Below are 19,294 nucleotides of genomic sequence, written 5' to 3' on the forward strand. Positions count from 1 at the left end.
TGAGTGATTTAGCTGATAACTTATCATTATCTTCAGAATAATTAAAAATTCTAACGAAAATATCATAGTTAATTTATATTATATTTACTTTATTAATATTAAAATATTATATATGTTTATATAATACTTGGTTAGTAATATTAAACCGACTATGTTTTAATATATATATATATATATCACATGAGATAGAATGAATCATATGTTTCTTAAGATAAATTTCTTAGGACAGTCAAAATCACTCATTGTGATAATTTCTAGAAAAAATATTGGCAAAGAATTTAAAAATACATATAATATTATTTGCAAACTGATTTTTCGCTCTCACGTTAAAAGTTAGAGCGTTTAAAGTTTTGATTACCCTTAATAAATAATTAGATTACATTTCTTATACATAATCACCCATAAATGAAAAAATAATTTCATGAATTTGATAATCATCATTATCTAAAAAAAATCTATATTATGTTATCCAAAAAATAGTTTACATCATATTCTTTTGAATATTTTAAAAGTAAATATAAATCCATGTATATAGTTTATGTATATATTAATGTTTTCATGTTTATTTTACTTAATAAAAAATATTTTAATAAAAAAAATTATCGTATATAATTTTATTAATATATGATTAATTATTAATATTTCAAAAGCATGAAAATAATTGATTCTAATGGTTTATGAATTGATAATATGTCTATTTACAATTTTTTTTTGCAAATTTTTAAGCCCAAAAGTACGGGCAAAAGACCTGGTTAATGTTTAAGAAACAACAATCTGGTATCGCAAAATTGCTTTTCAACGTTTCTTAATATTTAATAATTGTTTAATGGTACTTTGTTGATTAATAACAACACTTTATACAATACGACTGCATGCATATTCCCTCCTCTATGCTGCTACTCGATCGTGGATGTGTCAAAAAAAAATATTTTGAATTTTAGAGTTTTATGAAAGTTTTTTAATTAAATTTAATATAAATCAATCCGATAATGGGGAATAAGGATTCAAATTACAAACTGACTTATACAAAATAACCCAATTCTAACAATTTCTAATCTTCCGGCGCATTCTGCTGGACCAAAAACAAAATCAGCGAGAATCGTTGACTGTTTTCAACCGTTTGCGTTGATGACGAGAAGGAAAAATTCACTTTGTTGCCTAAGATATCGGGATCTTTATGTTTCCGTGACGCATTCGAAGTAGCTGGCCTCCGGTAAATTTATCGGTTTGCAATTTCCACCATCGGTTAAGAAAATTTTATGAAACTTCCCCACGTGCTTAATGTGTATAATAAGCTTTACTGTACTAGAGGGGAGCAGACATCACTACGAATAATTTATGTCTAAGAACGAATAATTAATTATCTTTTTTGCGTCGTACAAAATGATTTGTTAGCGTATAAAACAGCTTTGTTTCAGATGTATACAATGGCGAATATCTAGAAGCATTTGTGTGCATACATTTAGTATTCGATATCGACAAAGCATGTTAGTAGTTTAGACGGAATGTTCATGTGTGAAAGCTTGTTTAGAAAATGCAAAATAGTATAGTAACGAGGGGAGAATAATCAACTGTTGGTAACTACTCCGTTAAACAAAATTAACATAGAAAACCTAATTAATTTGTAAACTTAAACAACAACAAAAGAGTTTAGTTTGTAAACTGAAAAATTGAAAATGCGGATATGGAAACTATAAGCAACTGATAGTCTTGAGAGCAGACGAAACCCGAAGTCGTCTAACTCCAACAGAAGTCGTGTAACTCTAAATATACTTGTATAGACAAGTCCTCAAGCCATATAGAGTGGGTGAAATTGAGACATTTTTTTTATTATGGCTATATAATATTAGAATGGAATGAAAAGATGATACATTAGAAAGATTATCAAGGTATCATTCCTCGTTGTATCTATCTGCATGTTCTGATGTTCTTGTACACGCAAAATGTTAATTAATCCTAGGACGAAAAAGAAAGATTGTAAACATGTGTGGCTAGTTTACGACGTAGAACATTAATAGGATCCAACACGAAAGCAAATGGGACTCCCGATCAGAAGCCATTCATTTACTTGACCGGCAAAATCGGAAAGACGCATGATGTTGGTGTGCAATCGCACAGTCTGGTTGATCAACATGAAGACGTGGTTTTCAAGCCACTTATGATGAGTGCACATGCATAGTCAAAAAGGGGGAGATTGAAGATGCAGTCTTATGAGATGTTCTGTTTCAGTTCGTGAAGTACTACAGAAGGTAATACAAGTGTGCATCATGAAGATGGAGCTGAATGGGAGTTTGGGTTTTGTGATTGTGAGAGCTTGCTGAGCTTGGAAAAGGAAAGAGGATATATGTTTGAAGACATATGGACGTTTTCCATAAAGCAAAAGAGAGTTACTTGAAGAGAGTTTCTTAATGGAAAACTTCATCTTCAAGTAACTCTCTTTTGCTTTGTGGAAAACGTCCATATGTCTTCAAACATATATCCTCTTTCCTTTTTCAAGCTCAGCAAGCTCACACAATCACAAAACCCAAACTCCCATTCAGCTCCATCTTCATGATGCACACTTGTACGACCTTCTGTAGTACTTCACGAACTGAAGCAGAACATTTCAGTGGACTGCATCTTCAATCTCCTCCTTTTTGACTATGCATGTGCACTCATCATAACTGGCTTGAAAACCACGTCTTCAATCTCCTCTTATGAGTCACATCATGGTCAAAAACCAATTCGAAGATCATCAGCTTCCAAACCTAGGAAGAAATCCCATCACACCATCTTCATCAATCTTCAATCAAACTTTGTCTAACTTCCTGAACAAGTTTCGTCCTCATCATCCACGATCTCACCAGTAACTTAGGTGACCCGCTCTGATACCAATTGTTAGTGCAGATGAGGCGACAAAAAACAAATGCAGAAAGTAAAACACACAAAATTTGTTAACGGGGTTCGTTTCCTACATCTCTGGGACCTCGTCCAGATTTCATTGACTTAGAACAATGAGCAACATACAATTGCTATATGGATACAACACACACACTAGTGTTTACCACTCTTTTCTAAGTAGCAATCTACAAAGATTAGGAATTAAGCACGCATGGAAAACGTCCATATGTCTTCAAACATATATCATCTTTCCTTTTCCAAGCTCAACAAGCTCACACAATCACAAAACTCAAACTCCCATTCAGCTCAATCTTCATGATGCACACTTGTACTACTTTCTGTAGTATTTAACGAACTGAAACAGAATATCTCAGCAGACTGCATTTTCACAACAACCACACGTGCATGGAAGCAAAGTCACGTGCGGTCAAAGTGTCTGAGCAGAAACTGAGCTGTTTTACCTCGTGGAGGTGGTCGGAAGCATCGGTACTTGGTCCACGTGGAGGTTTCACCAAATCTATTTTACTACGCATAGCTATTAAAACCTTGACACATATTTATAATAAAATTGTTGTATATACTATTTAAAATATATAGTGCTTTGTATTTTCTACTTTTCAACATATATCATATTGAATTTACATTGGACTATTATTTTAAGAAAATTTATGCAATGTAATATATTTATATATTAATCTGGATATTATATAAATGATTCCTTTATGTGATTTTATTTTAGTTATTACTTATAAAAAATACAATTATATAGCTTTTAAAACAATATTTTCATTAATTATTTAAAGCTAGGTAGCGAATTAATAAGAAAAATCCTATAAGGTACGTTAACTTATATGGAATTAATTATTATGCATATATGGAATTAGTAAAATCATTACCATATAATTTACATATTTAATTACGAAATGTATATATGGAATTAATAATTTTCAAACACACATATATATAATAAAATAGGAAAAGAAAAAGAATACTTAAAGATAAGCTTATTAATTATTGTTGCCATGATTTTTTAGTTAGAATTTGATTTTGGAAATGCATTAATTAAAAAAGAAAAGTCAAAGAATTTTAAAAGTAGATTAATTAATAATTTCATTGGCATATCATTGTAAATAAGTTAAAAAACTTACGGGTGTTTTATTTTTGTACATCTCTTTTAATAATACAGATCTTAAGAAACACTATAAAAGAAAACTAGGAGAAAGGTTTGAACCGGAAGTTGGACCGGGTTGAACCATGAACCGAAAATAATACGGGTTGGGTTAATGCCAAAACCCAACTAAAGTTGACCCGGTTAAAAACCCTTATCGAACCGCCAAAAACCCGAGAACCGCCGACCCAATGAACCGGCTAAACTCTGGTTCGTTTATAAACCAAAATTTTGTTAATGAAACAATTAATTTTTCTTTTTTTTTGAAGTAAAAAATAGGATTTATTAAAAATTAATAAAGTATCGGCTCTCGTATTTTTATTTTGATGCCTCTACAACTCATAAATTACAAAATTCACAAAGTTAATATTCACGTAAGATATTGTTTTTGTCTATTTCTCACGTTGTTTAAATTTTATTTCATAATCACTTGTTTTGAAAACTTTAATAATTGAAAATTTTACATTTGTGAATTTTTTTTATTTCAAAATATAACTTTTACCTAATATGTATATATTTTTTTAAAAGGTGATGAAGATCTAGAGTGATAAGATCTAGGAATAAAATTTAAATGTGCTTTTCATATTGATTTTAGATTTAAACTATAAAATTATTTTATTATTTTTGTTACATATTAATTGTTATTTTTAAGTTTTTCTAAAAATAATAGATATTTAAACATTTTATTTGATATGATTTATTTTGTAAGAATATGCATATTATTTACAAAATATCATTGAAATCAGTTTAATTCAGTCAAACCCGATCGAACCCGGTTCAAACACAGTCGAACCACAATGATCCAAGACCCAAAATATTTCTGGTTTGCTAGCCGATTCGATTTTAAAAACACTGATTTGAACCTATGACGCAAGGATGTGGGAAGAGAATGTAAAGACCACCAGACTACAATAGAATTTTTGAATAAATTTGGCCCCTAAAATAATTAATATTAAAAAGGTCCCAAGCCAATGCTTGCTTTGCTTGCATATAGAGGTGGTAGAGTCTTATGGAGGAAAGAAGATCCGTCCCTTACCACTTACCAACAACTACTAAAGAGAGATGTCTCAACGGCCAACACACGGGGAGATTTTTTAAAAACACAAAAAAAGTGAAACAAACAGAGAATGCTCACTCATGTCCCCTGAACGCAATTTTTTTTGGGGGTAAATATGTAAAGATATTATTATCAAGCATTTTCGTTTTTGACAGACTGATAGAGAATAAAACGAAACAAATAAACAGAAAAAAAAAACTTAAACACAGACTCAATCAAGTTCTGAAAGCAAGATAGATACAACAACCACACCCGTAGTCCCGAGGTTCGACTAAATCCGTAACAACAGCTTGTCGCAAAATGATGAACCAAGTTCAACCGAGAGTCAGAACCCGATAATTTTGGTCTGGCCCACCTGAGAATAGTTCACCGAGAATATCAAAGCACCTGCCCACACAAACGCACATCAATAGAATCGACCTCACACCTTCAACAACCAAACCGAGCAATTATTAGGCCCGGGGCGACCTGAACAGGATGTCGAACTGAGCAAAACGAACTGTAATCTCCGTACTCCATAATCTGAGACCATCCTGCACACAATTGCCACGCACACCACCACAAGAGGCTCAAGCAAACCCAAGTAGCGCTGGGATGTGAGCGAACACCAAACGCTAAAGTAGCAGCCAAATACACGAGAACCACCACACGCCCGTCGCCACTGAGAACCAATGGACTGAAACTGGTGCTGCTAGACTATCATTTGCCACCGCAAGGACGAAATAAAGAACAAGGGCGAAGTCAAAAACCAAAACCCCCTTACTACGACAACCAACGAGAGTCGTAGACTTCAGAGAGAAACAAATAGGAACACAGAATCGGAACCGCGAAAGGAAGTCCAAAGGTGAGGACGCAAAGCATGCGGCCACTGAGGTGGCATAGACGACCACCCATTAAACCGCAAGCAAGACCTTACGTGAGCCAGCCACAGAGCTCGAGCACCAACCCGACTGCATACTCGAACCCACAACCCGCCGCTGTGGTAAAAGGATTCACCAGCACACACCACACCAAGGAGGAAGAGTACCCGAGCTTGACGAACCAAGGTGAGCCGAGAACCTCCATCCCGAGCGAGTGACTCCATGGACCAGAAGCATAAAACCTCCGACGCTCAGAGAAGGCATGTCGTACCTCCCGTTCAAAGAACCGACTGCAACCTCCACCAGCCTCTCGCCCTCCTTGCCGAAGCCACAAAGATACGAAGAGACCACCGGAGAAGAAGCGCTTCTGCAGCGAAGCTTTCTCCGGCGTCAATCCCTAACCCACGATGTCGTGCATATCGAAGGGTAGGAAGACTGATGACGCGGCGGCAGCAAGGCAAGAGATACTAATCTAGGAGGAGCGCCATCCGAACGCCGGTACACGCCGATACACACCGCCACGCGCCGGAGGCAAAACAGCCACAAGTTTGTCGACGAAGAGGTAAGGAGGAGAGAAGCGAGAGCATATTATTTTGAAAAAAAATTGTGAAATATCAGTCTATTGTCTTAAATATTGTTGTGGATAAACTTTTTATAGTGACTGTCCCTACCCCGAAGGGTCCCACGTCCAGAAACCCCCCCCCCCCCCCATTAGCGCCGTTGAAATCCGTTGGCCATCTGCAACATGATGTTTTTGGAGAGGTTTCAGTACCATCCCAATGATAGAGAATCGAACTCGTGACCTCTGGTAGTCGTGTGTGAGAATCTCGTTGAAACCAAAGGTCATCAGCTATATCTCAAAAATTGTATAACTTTAAAATTTACATTTATTAAAATTTTATTAGTTTCAAATTGTGAAAAAATAGTTAATCATTTTTTTGTGGATTTTAGTCAAATTTTAATGTTTTCTAACATGTGAAAACACTAAAAACACATATTTTAAAAAGAGAGAATATCAGATATTTGGGTTTATTTTTTTTTTTTTTTTGGCATCAAACGACTATTCTATTACTCAAACTTGAGGTCTATGGAAAGAACGTGCATTCCTAACTAACGAATCTGCAGTCTCATTTTGCGTCTGTGGGAGTTAGCTGATCTTGAAGTCCGAAAAACACAACCGACGAGTTTGAATGATTTTCAGCTCAGTTGAGAAGTTAGGCCCAACTTATGGTTGTTCTATCATTGCAATCATGTCTTTGCAATCTGTCCCAAATCTTTGACAGGGCGAGTGTTGTATCATGCTCTCCATTGTCCATTGTAGTGCTTCCAGTTCCGAGTGTAGCGCTGTTTCACGCCTCCTTAAATTCATTGTCCCCATGAGTTGAATCTTCCTCATGATATCCTTCCACACCCATCCCAATCCACTAAACTTAGTTGTGGAAGTCCATGAACCATTCACCATGCAAATATTACTCAAGCTTAAGGCATGTGTTTCTTCAGCAATATGTGCCTGCGGAGGAACCGGTATAGTTTCTCTCGCATTGTACCATGCTTGGCATTCACTCTCTGCATATCTGACAAGTTCCAATGGGTCTTTGTCTATGCCTCTAAACAACTTATCATTTCTAGCTTTCCAGATGTACCAAATTATCCAAGGATAAGGATCTCTATCATCTTCTGGCTCCATAACACTATTCTTCCTTCAAAAAAATAGTCCATATTAGCATAAATACTCGGTACAGGGAAGATTTGAGGGCTCGATGGTGTTGAAGATAATTCTCATGCTTGTACGGCCGGTGGACATTCAAAGATCGCATGAGTAACAGTCTCTTCTGGCTCTCCACATCTTGGGCAATAATTATCGCATCGCAGATTGCGACGTACCAGATTCCTCGATACCGATATCTGTCCTGAGATTAGTTGCCAAATAAGATGACAAATCTTTTGTGGCGCATTCACCTTCCAAGCAAAGGCTTGGAGTTTGGTTATGCTGGGTTGTAGAACTTCTTTATCCTCTGTATCTCTTATCAAATTTGTAGCAACTCAGTATCTAGACTTGACAGTATATTGACCATTCTTGGTGTAACTCCAGCAAAATGTATCACGTCGGTGAGTAGGGCTTATGGCCAAACTCTGGATTATCGGTATATCCTCTTGATCCACATATTGTTCCAATAATCGAGCATCCCAATCCTTTGATTCAAAATTAATAAGGCTGCTGACGGTCATCTTTGGGTTTACTACTGGGACCCGGGCGCGAGCCGGTCTTGCTGGCATCGAAGGAATCCAAGGATCCTCCCATACATTAATTTCATATCCTGAATGCACTTTGCTTCTGATACCCAAAACTAATAGCTTCCTCGCAGCTATAATACTCGTCCATACATACGATGGGGTATCCACTGCGCCAGTTCGCAATGGCGAACTCAGACGATAATATTTTCCCCGAAGAACTCTCGCCACTAATGAGTCTGGAAATTGAACAAGATGCCAAAGCTGTTTAGCCAAAAGAGCTAGATTGAATTCATGGATCATACGGAAGCCAATTTCTCCTTCCTCTCGCGGTGCACACATTTTTCCCCATTTTGCCCAGTGAATTCCTCTTTTTGGTGGATTTGAGCTCCACCAGAATAGGGCAATGGCACTTGCTAAGTTCTCATATATCTCCAAAGGAAGCAAGAAACTAGACATGACATAAGTCGTAAGAGATAACAAGATAAACTTGATTAAAACTCCCTTTCCTCCCTTAGATAACCAACGACCAGTCCAACCATTCACTCTGTGTAATAGTTTCTCTTTTAAGAAAGCAAATAGTTTACACTTTGATCCACTAATATCCTCTGGGATTCCTAAGTAGGAACCCATCCCGCCTTCGTTTTGAATACCAAGTGTATTATTGATCTGCTGTCGTTCATTCGCTGAAATCCTTTTACCAAAGAGTAATGAGGATTTATCAAAATTAATACACTGACCTGATGCTTTCCCATATTTCCTGACTACTTTCATAACTTCTTCACATTCACGGGGCTCCGCCTTACAGAAGAAAAGGCTATCATCAGCAAAGAGAAAGTGAGATACCGGGGGGCTAGCGCGTGCGACTCGCGTCCCGTTATCTTCCCTTGATTCTCTGCTTGATTAAGAAGGCTAACGAGCGCTTCCGTGCATAGAATAAATATGAAAGGAGACAAAGGATCTCCTTGACGTAAACCTCTTTCAAGAACAATGTTTCCCCTTGGTTCTCCATTCATGAGGACTTTATACTTGACCGAAGTGATGCATCTCATAATCCAGTCAATCCATATCTCAGAAAAACCCATCTTCCTCATAACTGCCTCAATGAATGACCATTCTATCCTATCGTATGCTTTGCTCATATCCATTTTTATGGCGATTCTATTTCCCGTCCTCCCGGTTTAGTTCTCAATGCGTGAAACATCTCCTGAGCTATCATGATATTATCCGTAATCTGTCTACCAGCAACAAAGGCTGATTGAGTCTCAAATATCCGTTGTGGAAGAAACTTCTTCAATCTTTGGCATAAGACCTTAGATATTATCTTATAACTGACATTGCATAGACTTATAGGTCTAAACTTTGCCATTTCATTTGGTTTTGTTGTCTTCGGGATTAACCAGATGTTCGTGTCATTCAGTCCCTGCACCAATGACCCCTCAAAAAGGAATTGATTAACCATACGAGTTAAATCATCTTTGACAATATCCCAAAACTTCTGATAGAAGAGAGCTGTCATTTCATCAGGTCCTGTGGCTTTTTCTGGGTGCATAGCGAACAAAGCTAATTTGACTTCCCATTCAGTTACTGGAGTAGTAAGATCTTCATTTATTGCTCCAGTAATCGTCGTCGATGCCTCTGATAGCGCATCAGCTATATCCTCGGGGTTGGAAGACTCAAATATTGTCTAAAATAGCTAGTAGCAATGGCTACTAATCCTTCCTCATCCTCCACCACATTTCCATTTTCATCTAGGAGTTGTGTTATCCTATTCCTTGCTCTTCATTGCTTCACCAACGCATGGAAATATTTTGAATTCCTATCCCCTTCCCTTAACCAGAGAACCCTACTTTTCTGTCGCCAAAACATCTCCTTTGCCTTAAGAGCAGCAGATAGTTCATTTAGAGCATCTGCTATTTCCTTAGAGGTAGCATCATCATTCGAATATAGTCCCTCTACCTTCTCCTTAAGCTCCTCCACTAACTTTTCCGAATTCACATTATTTTGTTTCCTCCATTGACTCAAAGCTTTTTGACAGCTAGCAATATGTTCCATTATATTCGCTTCAGGAGGTAAATCTTCTGACTTCCATCCTCAGCTCCTCATTATCCAGCCAGCGTTTATCAAATTTGAATTTCTTTTTTTTCCTCACTGGTTTTGTGAGAATGTCTACTAGGACCGGACGATGATCCGAGCCCCAAAGCCTGAGATACTTAACGGCTGAATGTGGAAACTTTTCATGCCAATCCTCATTCCCCACTGCTCTATCCAATCGGCATCTAACAGTTGTCCCTCCTGATCTTTTCCCAACCCACGACAGCATATTCCCAGTAAATGGAAATTCTAGCATGCCACAATCACTCAACATTTGCTTAAAGGGCAAGAAGGAACTATCAGAACGCCTTCTGCCTCTTTCCTTTTTCACTATGATCAATTATTTCATTAAAATCTCATATCATGAACCAAAGTCAATTTCGAGTTGTTGAGAAACGCGTAAGACGTTCCCATACATGATCCCTACGTTCTAAAACAGGGTCTCCATAAAAAAATGTCATAAAGACTTTTACTCCATCAATGACTGCCTCAATGTCAATCATTCTGTTATTCGAAGATAAAGCATTAACTTGAAATTCATCCATAAATAAAAGAGCTAATCCTCCGCTAAGGCCAAGTGGCTCAACGGTAAACAAGTGGTCAAATCCTAAGTCGGGCTGAATGTTTTGCAACAGCAGCCTCCTATTCTTCGTCTCAGAAAGAAAAAAGAGTCCTGGGCGATGCTTGTGACACATCTCCGTAAGGCGTAGAACTGTGAGGTCGTTTCCAATCCCTAGACAGTTCCAACTGAGTGTCCTTATAGATAATCATGTGATGAGTTTTTGGAACCCATCAATCCATCACCTTTGGACGAGCTACCTCTTTGCTTCTTGGAACTCTGGTAATGTCGCCTTGACCTGCTTGCGTCTCTAGTCTTATGAACTCCTTGAGATGAAGAGGAAGACTTACGAGGAGTTCCCCGATGAAGGATCTCAATTTTTTTACTCTGGAAGCCCAATGGGACATTCGCTTTAGTGCCTTGCTTACTGATCTTCAACGCTTTAACATCATGGCATGTAGTCTTCATGCTCGCAACATGCTGAGCCGCGGTGTCCTCCATCTCTTTGAGGTCCAAACCAAGAAAATCTTCATCTGGTGCTTCAAACTCCATCACTCCATCCTCCTGCTGATCCTCAATGTCCATATCGTTTAAAGCTGCAATGATCTGATTATCTCCAACGGTGGTTACTGGTTCCTGATCACTGAGACTCGTGAATGAGAGGGATTGAGTAAGCCCTTTAGCGCGCTTTGTAACATTCTCATCCATGTCATGGTCACCTCGGGATGGCGTAACAATAATGCTAGCCCGTCTCTTAGCGGTGTTAACCTCTCCCGACCTGAGGCCTTGTTGACCATTAGAGCCATTCAGTCCATTGTTTCTGATGGGAGAAGTTTGTTCATAGGGAACAATCTCACGAGAGTGTACTGATGGTACTGTATGCTTGGTACTCTCCACTTTCGCTTGCCAATTCTGCTTCTGATGGCGATCATATGGACCTTTAGAAGCTCGAGAACCCCCATATCTGTTACTCCTAGAAAGATCAGAATGGCGTCGCACTATCCTATCCGCATGTGTGCCTTGTATCTCACCAGAATAAGGTTTCCTCTGCGCATACTTCCTATCGTCCTCACCATACCCTGAACTGACTGAGTTTCTAGTAGATGTTTCCATGTGTTGCCCGTAACGGGAGAGAGCATTTGCACGGTGATCATTGTGGGAGTTGTGGCGCTGTGACTGTTCCTGTGGTAGTTGCATCCTCGTAAAGATACCAGGACGTTCTGTATGTGGTTGAAGTCGAGACCGCATGTCCGAGACAGAAGGACAATTATCCTTCTCATGCGTAAGCATGCCACACGTAGAGCAGTGTTTAAAAAGCATCTCATACTTTATCTTGATAGTAACCTCATCCCCATCCTTCGTCTCCACTTTCCGTGAGAATTTAAGAGGTCGACGAGTATCCACATCGACGAGCATACGGCCCTCGGCTACGTCCAAAGTGTCAACATGAACATGGCCTAGTCTTGCACCAATGTTTCTGAGATTTTTATCCGTCCAAAGATGCAAAGGAATACCAATCACTTGAACCTTAAAAGGGATGATCCAAGGATAATCATCGTGAACGATGGGTTCCCACCTCACCAGCCCAAACACGCAGAAGTTGAAGTGAAAAGGACCCTGTCGAAGAACAAAGCTGAGGTCTTCTTCCGAAGTGAAGTTGATGAGAAACTTCCCATTGCCCAAGTCATTGGCCGTAATGCGATCTGCCATTCCCCATTGCGATGGCATCTTCTGAAGGAGCTTCTCGAAATTTTGTTTCTTAGGGTTGAGAATCTTTCCAATAAGTGATAAGCTAAACTCATTGACGATTAACGTGTCATCCTGATCCGTCAGTTTGATCGGCGTATCATCATCCTCATAAAGGATGCCCTTACCTTTGAGGTCCACCATGTGGCTAGAGCGCTGCCTGTAATATGATCCCATACGAAGATATGGAGATCAGATCACAGATCTAAAGAGATCTGTGTTACGGCGTGGAGAGCTGGAGTGTTCTAAGCACAAGCGAGCGTATGTGGTCTGAGATGATGGGGATCTGGAGCGCACTTGCGAGTTCTGATAATCCCCACGTCGATGAACGTGGTGATTAGATGGAGATCAAAGTTTCAAAGGAAACTTCAACCTAGAGGAGTGGCCAACAAGAATCAAGCCATCAAACACACTATGCTTGGGAGATACAGCATCGAAGGGACTTTCCAGGAGCAAAGAGAAATGCTTTGAGCACAGGGAGTGTAGGGTAGTCTCCCTTGCGCTGATGCAGAGTCCGCCAAGTGCAGGATCAGTGTCAAAACGATCTGGAAGGTGAGATCGCCATTTTTGTCTCTTCGAGAGCGGCTAGGGCTTTCGAGATTTGAGGTTTATTTAAAATTGTTTAAATGACAATATGTATATATTATTTACTGATATTATTTTTCAATATTTTGTTTATACGGTGGCTTAGTCAGTTGGTCAACAATGTACTTGACACGTGACCTCTATGGATTAGTTACTTTAACCAGCTAGTTATTTGGCTTCTTCATCCTCTCCCCGAGTCGACAAAAATCACCACTAATCCACAGACGACGGTCAAAGCCTTCTGAAGCCGAAACAACATCATCGAAGACTCACCGAGATCGCTACGGTACCTAAAAACATCTCTCTCTGTCTCTTTTTTTTTTTTTTTTGCTTAATCAGCTCGTGCTCGAATGTGACTTCGTTATCGCCCCCGAGAAGTTTCTTGGGGCTTCAGCTTAGACTGTAGATTAGGGTTTTTTGATCTTCTTTCTAGATGTTGTCTGTCTCTTCCACGTCATCTTCTCGAATTCGATTTAGGGTTTTCAACTCGGAGCAAGATCCCTAATTCATTATTTCGCCGCTTATTCTAGGGTTTAGTCAGACGATCCCAAACTGAATTAGTAGTTGTGATTGAGCTTTAGATTGTCAATTAACTCATCCCTATAGCTTATCATCATCATTCCAGAGATGGGTTCATCGAAAGTTTTAATCTTTTTCAATGTTCTTGTAAATGGTAGAAAAATTGGGGTTGAAAGGATCAAACTTTATGTGTCTTAAACTTTGCTTACTGCTTTGATTTGATTGTTTGTTTGTTTTATCTTACTTTAATAGGTGAGTTTGGGTTCTGTCCCTTGTGGAAAGCATACAGACAACACCATGAACCCTGAGAATCATCCGACCACCACTCACTCCAAAGTGATCTCACATGTCTTTTTCACCGGTACCGCCAAGCAAGGCTGTGCTGGGCCACCCCTTGGTCTTGTTGATATTGGTGTGAGCGACATTGCCTACATCTTCAGAGTCTCTCTCCCTGGCATTGCCAAAAATCAAGGTCCGCTTTTACTTCTGTCATATGTTGAACGAGAATGGATGTATCATTGTTTTGAGTTTCATGGTGACAAAAGTTACATTTTATTCACCATCTGCATATGAAAGGACTCATCTTTGTCTCATCTGTTAACTAGATAAGATCAAATGTGAGATTCAGAGAGAGGGAAGAGTATGCATACAGGGAGTAGTACCTGAGATTGCCATTCCAAGCGATTCAGGATGCTTATACAGAATGCAAGTGCAGCAGCTCAGCCCTCCGGGTCCATTTTCCATCACTTTTAATCTCCCGGGGCAAGTGGATCCTCGCTTGTTCTCTCCAAAGTTTAGAGCTGATGGGATCTTTGAAGTTGTTGTCGTCAAGCTCGGTGTACGCATCCCAACGTCATAGTTAGGTTCCTTTTTCCATTAACCAGGTTCTGTTCAACTGTGTTGTGTAAAAACATGTTCACAATGTTCCCGAATTCTTAAGACGCTCTTGGACTTGGAAAAAACCGGTTAGATGTGAAACTGGTGCTGTTTTGAGCTATGGTTTTAGCCCAACCAAACACTAAACCAGATTATTTTGGATTATTGGATCACCGTGGACAAACCATACATTAATAGTTTAAATAATTTCAATATATAATTATATATCAACAATTAATAATACAAGAAAAAGTTTATGTTTAAAAATATAGTGAAATATTTAACTACAATATTTTTCACATATCATCAAAACATAATAATTTAAACTATTAAATAATTCTTGTAACAAGTTAGAACATATAAAGAAAAATATAATGAAACTAAATTTAATAAGTATTCAAATGTTTTATGTGGATAATGAAATTAACTTTTAAATCCAAAATAGCAAAAAGCAAAACTTTATATCTGGAATTGATTCTAAAATCTAAATTGTCAACAAAAAAAAAAAAACTAATATTAAATCATATCAATTAATTTAGTTTTTGCAATCATCATTCACTTCAATTTCTTAGAACTGCATACTGAAATTTTAATGAAAATTTAAAAAACTTACAAATGAAATAATTTAGTTGATATTCAATTATGCTCACAACGAGATGAATAAACAATTTGGCTAATAATTCAAATTGTTAACTTTTGATCATATCCAAATAACTTCAACGTTCATTTAAACAAGCATAAATATATACTTAAATACTTTACAAAATTTAAATAATACCAAATTATATATTGGGTTATTTATCAGTTCAGCCCGTAGTAAAATCTCTAATTTTAGTAGATTTAAACAGATTTTATTGGGATTTAAAATAAAAGACATTATGGTGCATATCTTTTTTTTTTGTCAACTGATGTTTTATTAACCAAACTCTATACATGTAAGACCAGAAAAGAAAACAATTAAGATATTACAACAAGGTCCAAGAAGGGCATGCCCATAATGAAAGAAGAGATGAGCCACTCAATCCACGCGTCAAGACTCGAACTCGCGAGGACACATGTAGCTTTTCGGAAAGCCCACCACCAATCTTCACCGACAAAGAGGTCTCTCGACTGATTCTGGCAAACCACCGGAAGTCAACTAAAGTGATGGAAGATCCGCTCGACATAGCAGCAAATCCATGAAGACCAATCGTCAACACCACCATCTGGATCCTCGTCTACGACAGAAGAATCAACCACACACAAACAATTTCCAAGATCCAATTATCCTGCATCTAAACTATTCATCTTTGATGATAAGAAGAAGCTTGAAGATGAACAAGCCCTAACCAGGGGAGGATAAAGCAATCAGATCCAAATTGAAAGAGGGTTGAAACTTTGAAAAGATAAAGAGACGAAGATCAAACAAAAAGAAAAAAAACTCTAGTGACTGGAGAGCAAGCCGGCCGACGTCACCGAAGGACTAGTCAACGTCGCCAGAGTCAAAAGCTGGACGACAACTTCCGAGGAGATGGAGCTTCGCCGGAGTCGGATGCCGGTCGGATGAAACCGAAACCGGGGAACAAAAAAGTGAAGATCTCTCTCACTCTCAAACAATCTCTAAACTTTCTGAAAGATTTTTTATTGATAAGAGAGCAAAAGAGTTCGAGAGAGAACTCTCTCTCTACGAGAGGAGAGAGACCGACGTGTCTGGCAAATTTCGAATAGGGTGCATATCCATAGCACAGCCAAAATTAAGTTTATAATCATATCAAAGTCTTGACTATGATATAACACATATTATTCTAAAAAGTGACGGTTATATCCTTACATGCGCATGAAAAGTGTTACTTGTTGATGTGTCTTTTTCTACATCACTGAAACGGTTTCGTTAACTTAAAAAGTGATTTTCACTTTCTATTTTCTTACAGGCGAAGAACAAGATCGATTTGGGAGAGCGATTGTCAGTCGGGTTTGAAAAGGAAAAATGATTAAATCAGATACTTTCGGTTGTTGAGAACGTCAGACGTTGGAGATTCAAAATCAGTCTTACGGCGGAGCTTTCAATTTCACGGAGCAAACGAAAACGAAGCAAGGTGACACTGGTTTGATTGAATAGCATAAGGGAAAAAACCATCAGTTTTAGTGTAATCTCTTCCCTCGATTAATTTACTGTAATTTACTCGGAACCACCGTTTTTTTCAGATTTGGTTTGAAGTGGGTTACCAGTGCATCGGCGAATACGGTAATGTGAAACATAATTTTTAGTTTCATTTTTCAGTTTGTATTTTTCTATTTTGCTCCTTAAACTGTGACCTCTCCATGGATGTCTTTGTGTATTCTGCTTGTGTTTGCCAACCAAAGTTTCTGGGTTCATGGGTGGGGAAGAACGTGATGTAAGATGTCAATTATAAAAGTATACTATATGAGAAACGTAAATAGTATAGATACACATGTGTAGTAGACATAGTCAATTATTAGGTATAAAATGATCTATGTACATAGTCAATAGTATAGATACACGTGTGTAGTAGACATAGTCACTTTCAGTTGCAGCGAAGACATATGCGGTTGCAATCTTCTCAGACATTCAACCCCGCCCAACTCCCGTAGTGACTTGTTGGGTGGAACCCTGATGTTGTTTTTTATCTACTCATATGCTACTTATAGTGACATATTGGATGGAACCGCTAAGTTGTTCTTTCTCTACTCATATGCTACCTATAGTGACCCGTTGAATAGAACCCCCTTTGTTATTATGTCTACTTTTCAAATGTTTACTCGCATGCCGTACCTAATTTTCAGGAATTTTATGTACTTTATGCAGTACATATGAACGATTGTATTGTCATCTAGTAGTTGTATCATTTCTATACTATTATCTTTTATACTATAAAATAACTTTCAACTATTTGCGCAATAATTAGTAAATATATGGGTATGTTATATTAAATTATGCCAATTGAAAGCCCTTATGGTTCAAAGTAGTTTCATGTGTTTCTTCTACCAACAGATAACACATTCACCGACCTTATATCATCAATTTGTGTACTATTTCGGAAGTTTTGTATGGTTCAGTACAAAATGAACGTGTTTCAAACTATACTATATATGTTGTATAGTAGAGTATAATACATTTTGTCATAAGTTTTCCAACCCTTGGTTAAATTTATATATGTATCCTTTAGAGGAGAATCCCAAAATTTTGAACACTTTAAGTTCACTAGTTTTATCATGTTTTTTTTTTAATTAGTGTAGAACTTATGTCAAACTGTACGATACTATATTATATAACATATAGTATAGTTTGAAACGGCAACCATGCTTAATATACAAGCTACACAAATGCGCACATGTGGAGTATTGTTGTATAGTAGAGTATAGTACAATTTGTCACAAGTTTTCCTACCCTTGAGTAAATGTATATTTGTTTCCTGCAGAGGAGAATCCAGAAATTTCGAGCATTTTAAGTTCACTAGTTGTATCATGTTTTTCTTTTGCAATTAATGTAGAATTTGTGTCAAACTGTACGATACTGTATTATACAACATATAGTATAGTCTGAGACGGAAATCATGCTTAATAATCGAGAGCGGCGTACTTGGTTGGAATTGAACCCACAAAACTCGGGTACGAATCCTCCCCGTGACCCATTAACTATATTTTAACCCTTCAAAAAATTCTTCTTGGATTCGCCACTAGCTACAACTTGTCTGAACGCATGTATTGAGGATCTGTCTTCTTTACCTAAACTATACCATATATCGTATAGTATAGTTTTGTTTTGGTCACCTCTTACCTATATAATTGAACTTTATTCAACCTCACATAAGAACGTGGAAACAAAGCGAACTTGGAGGCCAAAATGTAGACATACTAAATTGAATATAGGATAGTCTCGTTTCTATTATGCATAATAGAACATGTTCGTTTAAAAGCAATTGAGCACATGTGTTTTTAACTTTACTCCTCTTTGCCTTCACTCACACGCGCTTACAGGGTTATTCCTAGCAATATTGGATGTAACTAGTCCCGTCAAAGACTTTTTTCTGTAGAATAACTATAAGCTTAATATTATGGTCCAATATGAATATTCACCAAATTCTCCCTTAAAATAAAGGGAAAATTGTTTTTTTAGACTAAAAAAATGATAACATTGTCCTATTAGAATAATCTCATATAGTTTATGTCCTATTAGATTAATTATTTTCAAAATGACAATAACACCCTTAAATTTTTAATTTTAAATTCGTAATTAAAAATAAATAAATCAAAATTTTAATTTTAAATTTGTAATTACAGTTAATAAATTAGTCTATTGTATTTAGATATATTAATATTATAATAATTTAAATAACATTAAACATTAAAAAAAATCGCCAATCTAAACCTAATCCCCTCCACCCCGACGAACTCTCTCCCTCTTTCTCCCTTCCTCTCTTGGTTTCGACAACAACGACTGAATCTCCTACCACCACCCCCGACGACGGCTCCTCTTCTCCGGCGTAGTGTGTTCTCCGGTTCCCCTCTCATGGTGTGCTCTTCATCTCTTCTTCTTGGATTTCATTTTTTTTGTTTCTAATCTGGTATTTAATTTCATGTGTGGGAGAAGCTCTTCATCTCTGGCGTGAATCTCTTCTTCTCCTGTCAAAATTGAAGGTAAGTCATCTCTTCTCTTTGATATTTTGTTTTGTTCTTTCGATTAACAAAAATCCAAAATTGTATGATAGTCTCATTGT

The 19,294-nt window shown here is 37.5% G+C and overlaps 2 protein-coding genes across 2 annotated transcripts; one reads left to right on the plus strand and one right to left on the minus strand.

Moving 5' to 3' along the window:
• Nucleotides 1–7,190: 7,190 nt before the first annotated feature.
• LOC106424933 lies at nucleotides 7,191–7,652 on the minus strand. The gene has a single exon (XM_013865680.1). The coding sequence runs from the start codon at nucleotides 7,650–7,652 to the stop codon at nucleotides 7,191–7,193; it is 462 nt and encodes a 153-aa protein (XP_013721134.1).
• Nucleotides 7,653–13,274: 5,622 nt separating this feature from the next.
• LOC106424910 (increased DNA methylation 3) lies at nucleotides 13,275–14,741 on the plus strand. Its single transcript, XM_013865658.3, has 3 exons — nucleotides 13,275–13,467; nucleotides 13,953–14,172; nucleotides 14,306–14,741. The coding sequence occupies exons 2-3, from the start codon at nucleotides 13,998–14,000 to the stop codon at nucleotides 14,557–14,559; spliced, it is 429 nt and encodes a 142-aa protein (XP_013721112.1). The 5' UTR covers nucleotides 13,275–13,467; nucleotides 13,953–13,997; the 3' UTR covers nucleotides 14,560–14,741.
• The last annotated feature ends 4,553 nt before the right edge of the window (nucleotides 14,742–19,294 follow it).

The sequence above is a fragment of the Brassica napus genome, chromosome C6, assembly GCF_020379485.1.
Source record: "Brassica napus cultivar Da-Ae chromosome C6, Da-Ae, whole genome shotgun sequence".
Lineage (NCBI taxonomy): Eukaryota > Viridiplantae > Streptophyta > Magnoliopsida > Brassicales > Brassicaceae > Brassica > Brassica napus.

Bases quoted from the DNA above. Each gene is read 5' to 3' on its own strand.
- LOC106424933 (XM_013865680.1), bottom strand. From the start codon at position 7,652: ATGGAGCCAGAAGATGATAGAGATCCTTATCCTTGGATAATTTGGTAC.
- LOC106424910 (XM_013865658.3), top strand. From the start codon at position 13,998: ATGAACCCTGAGAATCATCCGACCACCACTCACTCCAAAGTGATCTCA. The intron at 14,173-14,305 runs GTCCGCTTTTAC...TCTGTTAACTAG, and splicing joins TGGCATTGCCAAAAATCAAG to ATAAGATCAAATGTGAGATT.